This window comes from Oreochromis niloticus, linkage group LG3 (genome assembly GCF_001858045.2).
Source record: "Oreochromis niloticus isolate F11D_XX linkage group LG3, O_niloticus_UMD_NMBU, whole genome shotgun sequence".
Taxonomy (NCBI): Eukaryota; Metazoa; Chordata; class Actinopteri; order Cichliformes; family Cichlidae; genus Oreochromis; species Oreochromis niloticus.
In genome coordinates this window covers 36,244,446-36,258,601 of record NC_031967.2, presented here as the reverse complement: position 1 = coordinate 36,258,601, position 14,156 = coordinate 36,244,446, and the positions used below count along the sequence as shown (strand labels likewise).

Below are 14,156 nucleotides of genomic sequence, written 5' to 3'. Positions count from 1 at the left end.
CAGTGACCATTGTTCATGAAAGGGTTAAATGTCAGTAGAGTTTATTCTGTGAACAACTCATGAATATTAGATATCAGCATTTTGTCCTTGCTGTGTGTGTGTGTGTCTGTGTGTGTTTTTGTGTGTGTTTAAAAACTGATTCAGAGCCAGTTTCATCCTACTCCCCTTGTATTGTCACCAGTGCAACACTAGATGTCACTAGATGGCACAAAATGCTCAGGAGGAGCACAAACTCTCAGAGAAAATTCATGATGAATAAATCCTAATGTCGAGCTGAATACAAGCTTCACTTTTCTGCCTCTCTGATTGGATGGTGGAGGAATCTTATGTCTGTTTTTGATGCTTCACTTTTGTTCTTGTTTTAAATTCAGTCTGAACTTTGAGCTACATGATCACACCTATGAGACCTGGAGCACAGGATGATCCATCTCCGGTTACAAAATGTTGCCTGCAGGTCACAAATCATCTGTAGAGACAGATTCTGAGTTCAGTAAAAGGAATAAATGTCCTGATGGAGGTTGTTCCAGCATAAAGATACAACATCCACAGTTTTACATGTATTACAGTGGAGCAACAGCACAGCATTAACAGTTTCACCAACTGTAACTCCACTAGGCATAAATGCAGTATGCAGTTTTTCCTAAAATAAAATAAAATAAAATAAAATAAAATAAAATCCATCCAGATATTTCTCCCTCTGTTGTCCAGATGTTGGTGGTACCTAACTAACCTGAGGAGAGAATTCCGGTCAGTACAAACTTCAGCACTTTTAGTTTGATTTTGGAGATGTTTATGGTTCTTTATCAAACACAAATAATATTTTTATTCAAGGCAAGGCAAGTTTATTTATAGACCACAATTCAAGAGCAAGGTGATTCAAAGTGATTCAAAAAACAAATAAAAAGCATGGTTTAAAATGAAAAACGAAAGAAAGGAACAGTAGATAAAATCAGTAGTTAAAATGTAAGTTTTGAAATGTAAGCTTTAAAGTAAAACAGTGTGCATTTGGTGTTTTATTCAAATGCAGCTGAGAACAGGTGAGTCTTCAACCTGGATTTAAATAAACTGAGTGTTTCAGCTGATCTGAGGCTAATTTGTACTGATACATAATGCAGCACATAATACAGAGATAATTCTGGCTGTCATGAACCCATTCAATAGCAAACAGCTTTGATTTTATTTTATTTTATTTGTTTGTTAAAACAAGTTATAAAAACAGATTATCTGTCAACACGCTGATCAGTTAGATAATGTCAGCTGTCAAGTAGCAGCTCTGATTCACTCCAACACCTTATGAGAGTCTGCAGGTTCTTACAGAGTATTATCATTATGTCTGATTGGTATCCTACCAGTAGTCCACATTTTATGTCAGACAGTGGTATGAAATGTGCTCCTGGAGAGGTGCATGTGTTCAGTCTTTTTCCTTCCACATTTATTTCATATATAACTTAAAGCAGGCAGATCCTACAGGTGTGGCAGGAAAGGTGACCTTTGGCATCTGTGCTGTGACTCGGTTTTAGGGGCTTCCACACAGGAAGTGATCAGATGCGATGTGAGATGACTGAAACTTCAGAGACTTGAAGCAGTGGCAGCACAAAGGAGACAGGTACCAAGTTAAAGTTTGAGACGGACAGCTGAACGGTCACCATGGGGATGCTAAATGCTGTTAAAGGACCTGTGGGAACGTGTGAAGTACATCAGTGTGTGTCCTGTGCAAACAGAGACTGGACTGATCATCACAGCACCAGCTGTTAACTCCAGATGTTGTGTGATGAGTAAAATCACTTTAATGAATCACTTTATTAAGCTTTTGTTCTGCTAATGAACATTACCTTACTGTAAATACTTTATTTTTATTCACTTTGTAAATATATGTCCCTGTGATTTCATAAAAGTTCAAAGTTCAAATAAAAATAAAGTGAATAATTTGTGTTGATATAAGTGATGCTGTCACTACTCTGTGTGTAAGACATCAGACAACAGACACTCAAAGCTGTGTGACTCACAGATGCAGAAATGTCCACTGTATTATAGCAAGAAGACAGAAACATCCTTTTGTTACCATAGCGATGTGCTAAGCTGTGGGACTCAGAGGGTCCCAAACACAAAACCTGCTCTGGTGGACTTACACTGCAGTCTTCAGGAGACCACTCTCATGTTGTGAGAAATGGCAGATGTTACAAAATATCAGGTTATAGTGAACAAACTGAGTGAACAAACAAAATGAATGAAAACAAAATCATTCAGCTTCTTTTGATTTGGACTCATTTCTGTAAATAATCAAGTCAGATTGGAGCTTGAGTCTGCTGAAGCACCCCCAAAAATTTCTTACTTTTTTGACAATATTTGGTACAGGATATTGTCATTTGTGTGTGTGTGTGTGATACACTACAAAAAATATAGAAAGCATACAGTATTTGGTTGAGATGTAATATTTTAACAACAAAAGTATAGATACCCCGCCTCCCAAAATGGTTTGTTCCAGCTCGCCTCGCCTCTACTCTGGCTCTGGTGCCCTTTGTGCCAGAGCGATGGTGGCTGAGATGCAGCAGAGCGGAGGTGTAAGTGCCTGGCTTAAAACAGGACATATTAGCTGCATTTAACCTTCAGTTACTCTTTATATAGTTAGGTAGGAGTCATAACATGTTTCTTTTTAGCTGAAAAACATTACACCCAGGTAACCTGCAGTGTTGAAAACGTGTTTTCCGACGATGTTTGCTACCCTACAATCCCTCCTGCTCTGTAGTAAAATCAATGACATTTGACCGTCCTGTTGCTCCCATTGAAATGTATCCAGCCTATTTAAAATCTAAAACTTAAAAGTGTCTGTAGAGTGCTGTTGTTACCACTGTCCTGTTTGAAAAGGAATGAGAGAACCTGGTTATTTTGTCATATGTGCCGATATTAAACCCAAGGTACTTACTAGCTAACTGACTGGATTCCCATTAACCTTATAACTCCTGTTGTTTGTGTGTGTGTGTGTGTGTACAGAGAGACACCCAGGTTCATAATATAATGGATATAAGTTTTTTCAAAAAAAGGAGCCACATTCAGTTAAAAGTGTAAAATCTAATGATCCGTCAATAAAGGATAATGTTGGATCAGTGTTTCAATATTTGTATCTTTTATTAGATGTTCATGTGGTTTGGTTATTTGCCTTTTGGTTGAAAGTACACTGAGAGAGGACTTTTATATTAGTGATTTCAATAGTATTTTTTTGATATTAATTTAATTTTTTCATCTAATACAATCTATGTGCGTATGATTATCAGTCCAAAGAGGGAGAGAGGAAAGAGGGGAAAGTACAAGGTCAGGAAGAATCAGGTAAGAAAACAGACAGGGAACAGTGACAGGCACAACAGAAACTGTTAAACTGCTTGAGAGAGTTGACCACCAAACAGTGATAGATTTACCAACCTCAAGGTGAGGCCACATAGGTTAAAATAAAATAAAAAATCTGCAAAGCCATAGTAGTATCTGCAGTAAAGATCTTTTCATACATTGTATACATTGTACCATAGGCCAAGTTGCCTCCATTTTTATAATTTTTTTAATTTATATTTTGTACATTTGTACATTTCAAGGACTCTTCTATTTTTGGAGTGTATTTTTTATGTATCTGTATTATATTATACATACACATTAAAAGTGAATCTCTGTCCAAAAAATGCACTCAGGTTACTTTTTACTAACTATGAGCATCATTCATTATTCTCCCGCAGTAATTAAGGTTAGGACATGTATTATTTTTTTTATTCCAATCCATTCTTCTTTTGCAGCATTTAAATAACCTTTATCAGATTTGATGGTTTTGTTGCAAAGTTTTCAAAAAAGTGTTTTGCTTTTCTTTCACAAATGTGGGGGTTAGAATTTTTTTAGAATTGAATATTGATTTATTGATTAGCATTCAAATATCTCAGTGAAAACAGAATAAAGATCTACCACAAAGCAAGAAACCGAGACAAGGCTAATCAAAAGGTATTGGCTGAAGCATATGTTTATTAAACAGTGATGTCATGTTTTGTGACGAGGACCCAGGCACAGAGAGACTTGCACAGAGATGGTACAACAGTCGACGAGGACAGGGAGGAACAGGTTTAAATGCACCAAGGAGACAGTCAGAGAGAACTCGGGACAACTGGAGACATTTAAAGATGCAGGGACTGACAGAGACAGGGAAGAAGTCTCATTGTGACAAGTAAAGTTTACCTTGCCTGGCTGGGCAGCTCTCCTGGTGCTCAGCACCCCCAAAGCTCTGATCCTAGAATCGCCCCTGACTATATTCATTAACTAATCATTAATTACAGCAATTTTGCACATAATGTGCCATTTTTAACAACTGATTATATTGCTTGTGTGAAATTCTGACGTACAGAATTTATGGACATTGCCAAATGCTGGGTTTCCTCCGTTGAGATGCTCTGTTAGGCCTTTACAGCAGCCACCTTCAGCAGCCATCACAAAACTGAACAGCACTTCACATTTCAAATGAATGGTGACCCATAGCACACTCCAAAAACAACCCAAGAGTTTCTAAACTGAACTGGTTACAAATGCTAGCTAAAGCATTTTTCAGTGTAACAATTAACATGTAATTATGTGAAGTTAAACTGGTAGTCTTCCAAAGCCTAACAGGAGTTTTAAAACAGGGTGGTTTTTTTTTAAATAAAGCTGCTCTTGTGTTTCTGCATAATTACCTGCTGCTTTCCTTGTGTGTGCCCTGAGATTGCTGGTAAGTGGTATCACATTGGACTTGCCACAAATGCTGAGCGGATTATCGACATAAAGACAGAATGAAAATGGGCACGTATGTGATTACCCCACTACCCAATGGGAATTTGGATTTATCATACACCAGTGTGTAAGTGTGAGTGGACAGGCAGAGAGAATGGGCATTTACATATAAATAAATCATTTAAAATGAAGATTAATCATGTTTCAATGATGTCTTTTCAGCTATAATGGCACATGTCGGAAAATGGAAAAAGTGGCCAAAAAGACCGACGTTCCTGGAAAGTTCAGACACATAAGTCAGAGTGAGTGCACCCACACAGGGAGAAAGATATTAATAGTTTAACCTTTTAGTATTTTCATTATTTCAATTATATTCTTTTGTCAGGCTTTGGGCATTTGAGCGAGTTGCTCATTGTTGATGTGAAGTATGAGGAATACACCCTGACTTACTCCATCAACACCAAGGGGAATGAAACCTATTTTGTTAACAAACTAGACGGTAACATTCTATTTAGTGATAATTTCACACTCTGACAAATCCTTTTTTAAAAGGATTCGGGCGACCGTGGCTCAGGGGATTGGGAAGCTCATCTGTAATCGGAAGTTTGCCGGTTCGATCCCCCTGCTCTCTCTGTCCTGGTCGTTGTGTCCTTGGGCAAGACACTTCACCTACCGCCTACTGGTGATGGCCAGAGGAGCCGATGGCACGATATGGCAGCCTCGCCTCTGTCAGTCTGCCCCAAAGCAGCTGTGGCTACAACTGTAGTTTGCCTCCACCAGTGTGTGAATGAATAGTGGAATTGTAAAGCGCTTTGGGTGCCTAGAAAAGCGCTATATAAATCCAATCCATTATTATTATTATTATTATTATTAAAACGTCTAGCTGAAACATCTAATGTTTTCACAGGGCGCAGTGTGGACCTCAGCGCTGTGCAGGAGAAGTTCAGGCAGTTCTCCTTGCAGACTGACTTCCTTCCTGAAAATATTTTCATCCTTCCCAAAAGTGGTAATGTTAAAAATATATAAATACAATAAAATACAGGGTCTTACATAAAATTTGTAATGCAGTTGTGCACTGACCACCTTTCCAATGTTCCTTCCTCAGATGAGTGTCCAGCTGCTGAAGACATTAAAATCTGTTATGTAAATGTAGCCGAGAACCAACCTGAGTACTGCTGGGAAAATAAAAAGGCAAACATCAAAAGTGCTGTATTATCTTATTTATTTTGAATGTTGACTTAGATCCATACCACGATTTATGAAATTATAGAACTAAAATAACAAAAATTGTCTGCTTCTTTAAAATTTCATTTATTACATCAAACCAGTGAAAATTGAAAAAAAAAACAAAGACCTGTTAGCATGTTTAGACCAACTTTGAGACAGAGACTGTAAAGTTCTGCAGGCCACTTTAAATCCTGCCTGTGTTTGTGCAAATGATTCACACAATCTTAGTTTAGCATTAAGTGAGCCACAAAGCAGCCTAATAGCTTTAAAAAAAAAAAAAAAGTAAAAGTAAATAAAATTGCCAGTTTCAGTGTAATTCAGACTAAAGTTCAGCTGCAGATAAGGAACACCATTAAGTCAACAGTGTCTGAGTGTGTACTTCTCTGGTTAAAGTCCCTGTTTTCTTTCACCGTTATTTTTTTGTTTTGTTTTGTTTTGTTTGTTTGGGTTTTTTTTAGATTTGGAGTCTGTGGTTGGGTAGATTTAAGATGAGTCATTGTTTTTCTATCCATGGTTGCTACCACTACTGAGGCTCGGGAAAAATAAAGAGGATAATTAAGAGGAACCATCAGTCTTGTCTCATCTAACTATACAGTATTATAATCATGCACTTATGTCTCAAACTAAGACAAAATGAGACAAAATTAGTTATTCGCAAATGTGAGTCTTTAGATTATCATTAAATTCTGGTGATAGTTTGATGCTCAGTGGAGCCATTTTTGGTTTGTGATGAGTGTTTTGTGATGGTCAGCTTCTGTTTTGTGAATTGCTCTTTCTAATTTAGAAGATCATGCAGAAATGTGTGGGCCCTTATCTGAGAGTACATGGAGAGAGTGTCGCAAACTCGAGGTGAGAAGATAAACCTCGGAGCTGGATGGCCTGCGCGTTACCTATGTGCATCTCTCTTTTCAATGACATCAAGTGAACCCATAATAAGCATTTCTATGTCTTAGACATCATGTCCGTTTCTAATGAGAGATTATTTTTTAAATGAGGGAAACCTGGTCTAACAAAACGGTTACAACAGAGCTAAAGGTATTGGTTCATCACATGTGAGACAGTGGGACTCTCTGATAAGAACTGAAACACTGTGTATAAACAGCTGAGACAAAACTATATATAAACACTAATTTATTCCATTTAGTTTACAATGATATTTAAAGTAATGTGGAATGATACATGTTCACGAGCTGTTACAAACACAACTGTTTATTTGTCTTTATATGGTTGGGCTACAAGGCTTGTGTTGAGGGTCTTGGAATAATGTGTGGAATAACAGCAAAAAATGATCGTTTTCCCATTTTACCAAAGTGGAATAACATCACTACAGCAAAAAAATTAAATAAAATAAAAAATAATGTTATTGTCTGCAGCTAAAATATTTAGTGAACATGGTTTTATAATAATGTGCAAACACAACCTCACTCTGCTATATACGAGGAGCCAACCACAGCTGTCCGGGTCTTCATCCACGACCTCCGCCATCATTTCTTTACTCATCATCATTCACTTAATTGCTTAGATTGGTTTAAATCAAACTCCATTACAGATTCAACTCCATTTTATAACAGTATATTGACTTTGGATGTAGTGTGCATTGCCACCTTAATAACATGAGGAAACTAAGAGATTACAAAAAAAAGAAGTGGAAGAGTTAACGAGCTACAGCAGATTAACAGTCATGTTTTAAGAAATAGGATGATTAGATGAGCTGAGGGATCCATCTACTGCTCAATGAAGCCTCATCAGAAACAGTCTCAATGGAAGGATGGCTCTATTCTTAAGGAAGGGACACAGGGAGAAAGACTGGCGTATGTCACATTACACAGGAACTGGACTGAAAATCAGTTGCAAATATTAATCAGAAGTTGATCCACTATGCAAATGTCTGATTGGCAGTGGCTTCATTTTTCACTATGACAATGACCCCAAACAAACTGCTAATGCAGTAAAAGCATCACAGGACTTCAGTCATGGATTGGCCTCCCCAGACCTCAACATTACTGAAACATCTTAACAGAGAATGGAAAAAAAGGGAACCAACATCCAAGAAAACAACTGCTCCTGAATACTTCCTTACAGAAAATACAAAAAAGCTTGACTAAAAGACTTAAGGCTGTGCTGAATAATAAAGGTGGACTGACTTCCAGGGTCCCTAGTATCATATAAGCTCAGTTTTTGTCTTAAATACTGTATTTCCATTTATATAACAAAATATATAGAAACGAGGGGTGGTTTAAGATGTCTGTAGAGTTTTATTCATTATCTTTAAACAAAGAAAGCACCATCCATTCGTCTTCAGTCTGTATGAAAAACAGGGGAAAGGTCAAATTAAATGTAAAACTTTGAAATTCCTTTCACAATAAATCCAATCATAAACAAAATAAAAAAAATAGAAAAGTGTTTAAACACACTTTTCCATAAAGCTATCAATAGGAAATGTTCCAGTAAACATGTCTTGTGTTTCTGTTTAACTTCTGCTGTTTTCCTTTCATGTGTCCACAGTTGCCAGGTAACCCTATTGGAGTCGCCAATAGTGACCAGTGGCTTCTCAGCTTCAGTGTGTTGATGGGCACAGCCATTGTTACCACAGCTGCTGGTGGGGTCCTGGAGTTGGTATACGCCGAGCTGTGAGAGGATAGAGATGGAGAACGGAGATACATTATGACTAATAGATGACTACTGTTTAAATGATGTCTTTGCAGCCCTTATGGTACATGTTACACAACTTTTCTTCATGCCAACAAGACTGAGGTGCCCACATAGTTGACACATACAACTGATTATGAATGCATATTTTACTATTCCTACTTTCACATCATCTCCTTGGCTTTATTATTGAAAGCCTGGAGATACTCTGACTTGTACATGGCTGATGTGAAGTATGATTAGTACTACATGACTTACACCATCAACAACAGAGGCAATGAAAGCTTTGTTGTTAACAGGTTGTATGGTAAAGTCAAATTTCTAATTCTACACTTGTGTTCGGTAAAGTTATACTCACTGCAGCAGATTTATATCTGTGCTTTCACAGGGCGTGATGTGGACCTCAGCGCTGAGGTGCACTTCTCCTTGGAGACCGGCATCCTGGCTGAAAATATTATCATGCTTCCAAAACATGGTACTTTCAGTTTTTATTTTTAAAGAAGCAAAACTTGAAAACGAATCCCCTTATTACTCTTTTTATTTGTTCTTCAGAGGAGTGTCACCTGGCCAAACTCAGGGCTATCGGCCTTTCACCTTGAGGCAACTGTTGTTATTATTTGACTCCATATAAATAAAACTGAACTGAATCAAACCATTTGCTGGCAAACAAAAACTCCCAAACAGCTAAAATACTTTGCTTTATTATCTTTTTTTTAAATATCTGAGTAGCTGTGGCAGAATGATGGGTCAGGTAGATTGGACGATAGTAATCGAAGCCTGCTCTGTTTTTTTTGTTGTTGTTGAGATCTCCTTTTTAATCAAGTGTTTACATCTACACGCTTTGTACAGATCTGTATACAAAACAATAATTTACGTCCCATAGAAGTCTAGTTACACTATACAAGAACTCGTAAATGAAATAAACATAAAACACATAATCACATGTGATAACAAAAAAAGAGAAAGAATTCATGTTTTAGTGATGTTTTTGCAGCCCTAATGGCTCACGTTGGAGAAAAAAACTGAGGTACGTGGAAAGTTCACATACACAAGTCGGCGTGAGTGCACACACAGAGAGAAAAACACAATTGAACCATCTTGTATGTTTGCTGTTTCTGCTTTCATAATTTCATAACCCCTTTTCTGCTGCATTCCCTTTGTCAGGTTGGGGGTATCTTGGTGACTTGCACATGGTTGACGTGAAGTATGACAAGTATGCCCTGATTCATTTCATCAAGACAAAGGGGAAAGAAAGCTATGTTGTTAACAAACTATATGGTAATGTGGCATTTAGCTCTGATTCTACGCTCTGCTGAATCCTTTTTAACCTGTTCTGCTGATCAGTAAAGCTATACGTGCTGCAGCAGATTGACGTCATCTGTTTTCACAGGGCGTGGTGTGGACCTCAGCACTGAGGTGCAGGAGAATTTCATTCAGTTCTCCCTGCAAACCAGCATCCAGCCTGAAAATATTGTCATCTTTCCCAAAAATGGTAGTCTTATCTCAGAGAAGAAGTTTGATGTAAAATAACTGCAATCAACAGTGATGTTATGCACAGATCACTTTTCCATTTTCCTCTCTCTAGATGAGTGCCCAGCTGCCTAACCTTGTGTCCAGGTGATCATCTCACTGAGGAGCTTTTACTGTTCTGAAAATCTCACGTCCATGACCTGAGACAGTTTCCTTTTTACTTTACTATCTCTGCTCTTTCTTTATTAAGAATGCTCATAATATCACAAAATTATATTCATCACTTGCATGCTTTTATCCACCTGCTGTTATAACCAAACAAATAAAAAGTATGAAATGCCTAAAATCCTTTGATTTATTACATTTTGAAACAAATATTAGTACATCCCACAGCACAGCTGAGACCTTTGTTTTAATCAAGCCTTTGTATCTACACACTTTGTAAAGATTCATACACAAAAAATAATAGAATTAAATAAATATAAAATACACATAATCACAGAAGATGACCAAAAAAATGCACCCATGTTCTGAATTTGCATCTAAAAACATATGCATGTTTCCCTTTGTACAGGCAAATTTACACCAGACAAAGCAACACGGGTGATAGACTTTGACTGCTCAAAACAAAAAACAAAAAAAAAAAAACCACCAAGTCTGAAGTAGATCAGAGGAACTGTTGACCAGACAGACTGACAGACAAACATACAGATTGCTTGATTCATTAGTGCGATAAAATGTACTTCTTTAACAGCATCACTTCATATATTTGTTTTCCAGGAATAAAGGTCTATTTAAACTAGACAGCAAAACACTCCATCTCCTCAGCATCACTAGTGGTGTCATGGTTTCAAAGCTGTGCAGTAGAGAAAAGAATCTGAGGGATGATACAGAGATGACCAAAGTTACAAACAAATGCAGCTATACTGGAAATGTTTTCAGAGGTCAAAAACTCTTTGGCTTTCTGTAGAGCAAGTATGTAAGAAGTACCTGAGCTACCTGAGCTAACTTAAATTTAGACGATATGAGGAAAAATGCCGCTTCCCAAAGTTTCCTACAAGTATCCAGTTTATATTTAGAAAACCGAAGGCTCTTTATCCTGACAACTATTCCCTGGTGGATCCCTGTCCTGTGACAGTAGCAAAGAATGTGTATTAGTATTATCAAAGCCACTTCCCTAATAAATTTTTAAAGCTATCTAGCAGATGGACTTTAGTGCCAGTAGCCTCTGTCTGCTGTGTACAAAAGGTTATATGATTAACCACACAGCAGATATGTCTTGATGCATTCTCAATCATCCAGGAAAGTAAATCTCCAAAAAGTTGATTCTGTTCATCTGGACGTAGCGTTTGGTGGGAGAAACGTTTCGTCACTTAGATGAGTGACGAAACACACAGCAGATACTGCACTACAACAGTAGCAGCAGTTCAGGTTCAGTTTGGTTCAACGCCCTTTTTTACCTATGAAACAACAGAAAATGAAACATTCTCATTTCAACACCCATTTGTTAGCGTTAGCTATTCTGCTGTTTTTCATCATTTCACAGGTGAAATAAAATCATAGTACATTTACTTTGCTTCCTGTAGGAGTGATCATGTCCAGTCTGACTGAGACCATGTATTACTTATGCCAACTTTGAGATTCCTAATCAGTCAGCTTTGGAAAAAACTGTGTGAACAAAGCTCTCCTTTCACTCTGAGGATGCTACATCCTGCACAGATAAACCTCTACATGAAGGGCTTTCAAGTAGTTTTTAGACAAATGGGGGTAAAAGAGATATTAAAACCTTAAAAGAGAAAATACATTTTCTAAGAACTGTCTGACGTTCACCTCTCACGCAGTGGATACAATTCTGCCGCTGCAGGAATGATCTTTGTGGTTATGAAACTGTCGATGTGTTTGCATAAAATGTCACATGTTCAAAGCCATCCCAGAACCTGGGGTTTGTATAAGTGCAGCTGTTGGTGGGGAGATAATCTCACTCTTCTATATAAAGAGTCACCAGGAAGCAACTTCCAGATCTTCATTTGTGATCTCCCCCATCATCATTTCTTAACTCTTCAGCAGCTATGGCTTCACTTCGCGCCCTTCTGGGAGTTGTACTGTGCTCCCTCATGGTTTCTTCTTCTGAAATCCTACCTCAGGCGGACTTTGATTTACAGGGGGTAAGAGTCATCCATAATATTTTTTATTTTTTATTTTACCGCCCATCTATTTTCATACAAATCTCTCCGTCTTATGGAAAAGGAGTACTGGAGCTTATCCAACAACAGAGATGGGCAGGGCACCCCCCAGACAGTTTAGCAGTCTTTACAGGAGGCTGACCTTTGCAAAATTTACTTCTATAATTACTTCACCATTTAAGTTATTTGGTTATGTTTCACCCTGGATTTTGCGTGATAATATTTATTTTGTCCATTGCTTTAAAAAAAAAACCTATATAAATATAAAACAGAGTGTGAACAACAAAACATAAGCATTGGAAACTTTGATGTAAAATTCTGCAATTGTTTTCTCAAGATATAGCATGAATAAAACTAATATACATCAGTGTATTATTAATGTGCATACATACACACACACACGCACAAAGTGTTACAATAAACAGCTCTTATGCTTCTGTATAATTCTCAATGCTTTTCATTTGTGTCTCCACAGATTGCAGGTAAGTGGTACTTGACTGGAGTTTGCTCTAATTTCAAGTGGTTTGTCTGTCGCAAAGCCAATATGAAGTCCGCCACGGCCATGGTTGAGCTAACTGAAGATGAGGGTTTGAAGGTGTCGTCTTCATTTCTTCTGTGAGTGCGAGAGGACAGACAAAGCAAATACCATTTGGATAGCATTAAAATATTTACACTGATGATTGATGTTATGTCTTTGCACCCATAGCGATCCATGTTGGAAATATGAGACTTTAGCCACTAAGACTGACGTGCCTGGAAAATTCACATGCAGCATTTCCTGTGAGTACGCCCACAAAGACAGGAAACAGTTTAACCACCACGGTTAATCCTCCATCATCATCATCGAGTATTACTTTTTTTTCACATCTTTTCCTCTGCTGTTTCCCTTTTTGTCAGTCTCGGGGTATGCGACTGAAATGCGTGTGGTCGATGGGAAGCCTGACGAGTACGTCCTGAATTATTACATCAGCACCGGACGGAATGAAACCTTTGTTGAAAACAGATTATATGGTAAAGTTGCATTTAGCTGTGTTCAGTAAACTGTTAAGTAAAGTTACAGCCACTGCAGCAGATTTACATCACGTGGTTTCACAGGACGTAGTCTGGACCTCAGCGATGAGGTGAAGGAGAAGTTCAACCAGCTCTGCTTGCAGACCGGCGTCCTTCCTGAAAATATTTTTCATCTTCCTAAAACCGGTACTTTTACATTGGTGGTGAAGTTCTCTATAAAAATAGCCTGAAATACAAATTGATGTTGTGCACTGATTACCTTACACTTTCCATTTTTCCTTCTACAGAGGAGTGTCCGCTTGAGTGTATTGTCTGACTGATCTGTTGCAAGATCGTCTCACCGACACTGCATAAAGATCTTACACCATCTGTTATGGAAATGTGACTGAGTAACATCTTGAGCAGTTTTTAACAATAAAAATGCACAAATCTACAATGTTTTTCTTCATTATTCATCCTTTATATGAAATAAACTGAAGAACATCCATAACAACACAACCAAAATTTCCCCCATTCACACGAGTATTTCACGATTCTATCTCCACAACTGTGATCACCATTTTCTTTGTGTATTTGTAATAGTTTTAATAATTTCTAGTATTGGACTGCTAAAAGACTAATAAATAATCATCAGATAGACCCATTATAAAAATAGTATTTGCTTCCATCTGATAGAGTTACCCTCAGCTCAAATAACTGTGACATTAAAATGCTGCTCTTTTCCTTCCTCTCTTTCTTTCTCCCTTTCCTATCCCCCAGTCATGTCTGTCCCATCTGTAACAACTGAAAATAAAATAAATAACAACAACAAAGTTTGATCAAATGGACCAATACGGCAATGCCATGATGATCCATTTGGCAAAATAAATCCATTTGGTATCC

General features: G+C 37.7%; 2 protein-coding genes and 1 long non-coding RNA gene across 4 annotated transcripts in view; all 3 read left to right on the top strand.

The window, feature by feature from the left end:
- The window catches only part of LOC109198941 (polymeric immunoglobulin receptor), a 204,059-nt gene that overhangs the window by 10,395 nt on the left and 179,508 nt on the right, over window positions 1-14,156 (top strand). The gene's annotated exons all lie outside the window — the stretch shown is intronic.
- On the top strand, window positions 5,650-5,938 carry LOC112843542 (uncharacterized). Of its 2 annotated transcripts, none has more exons than XR_003215965.1 (2): window positions 5,650-5,740; window positions 5,840-5,938. It is a non-coding gene; the product is annotated as an uncharacterized LOC112843542 (long non-coding RNA). The 2 variants fall into 2 exon arrangements; XR_003215964.1 differs by having other exon boundaries at window positions 5,665-5,737.
- On the top strand, window positions 12,031-13,799 carry LOC109198956 (lipocalin-like). Its single transcript, XM_019354317.2, has 6 exons — window positions 12,031-12,245; window positions 12,739-12,878; window positions 12,970-13,043; window positions 13,161-13,274; window positions 13,359-13,460; window positions 13,562-13,799. Exons 1-6 carry the CDS (start codon window positions 12,150-12,152, stop codon window positions 13,588-13,590), a joined length of 555 nt encoding a protein of 184 aa, XP_019209862.1. The 5' UTR covers window positions 12,031-12,149; the 3' UTR covers window positions 13,591-13,799.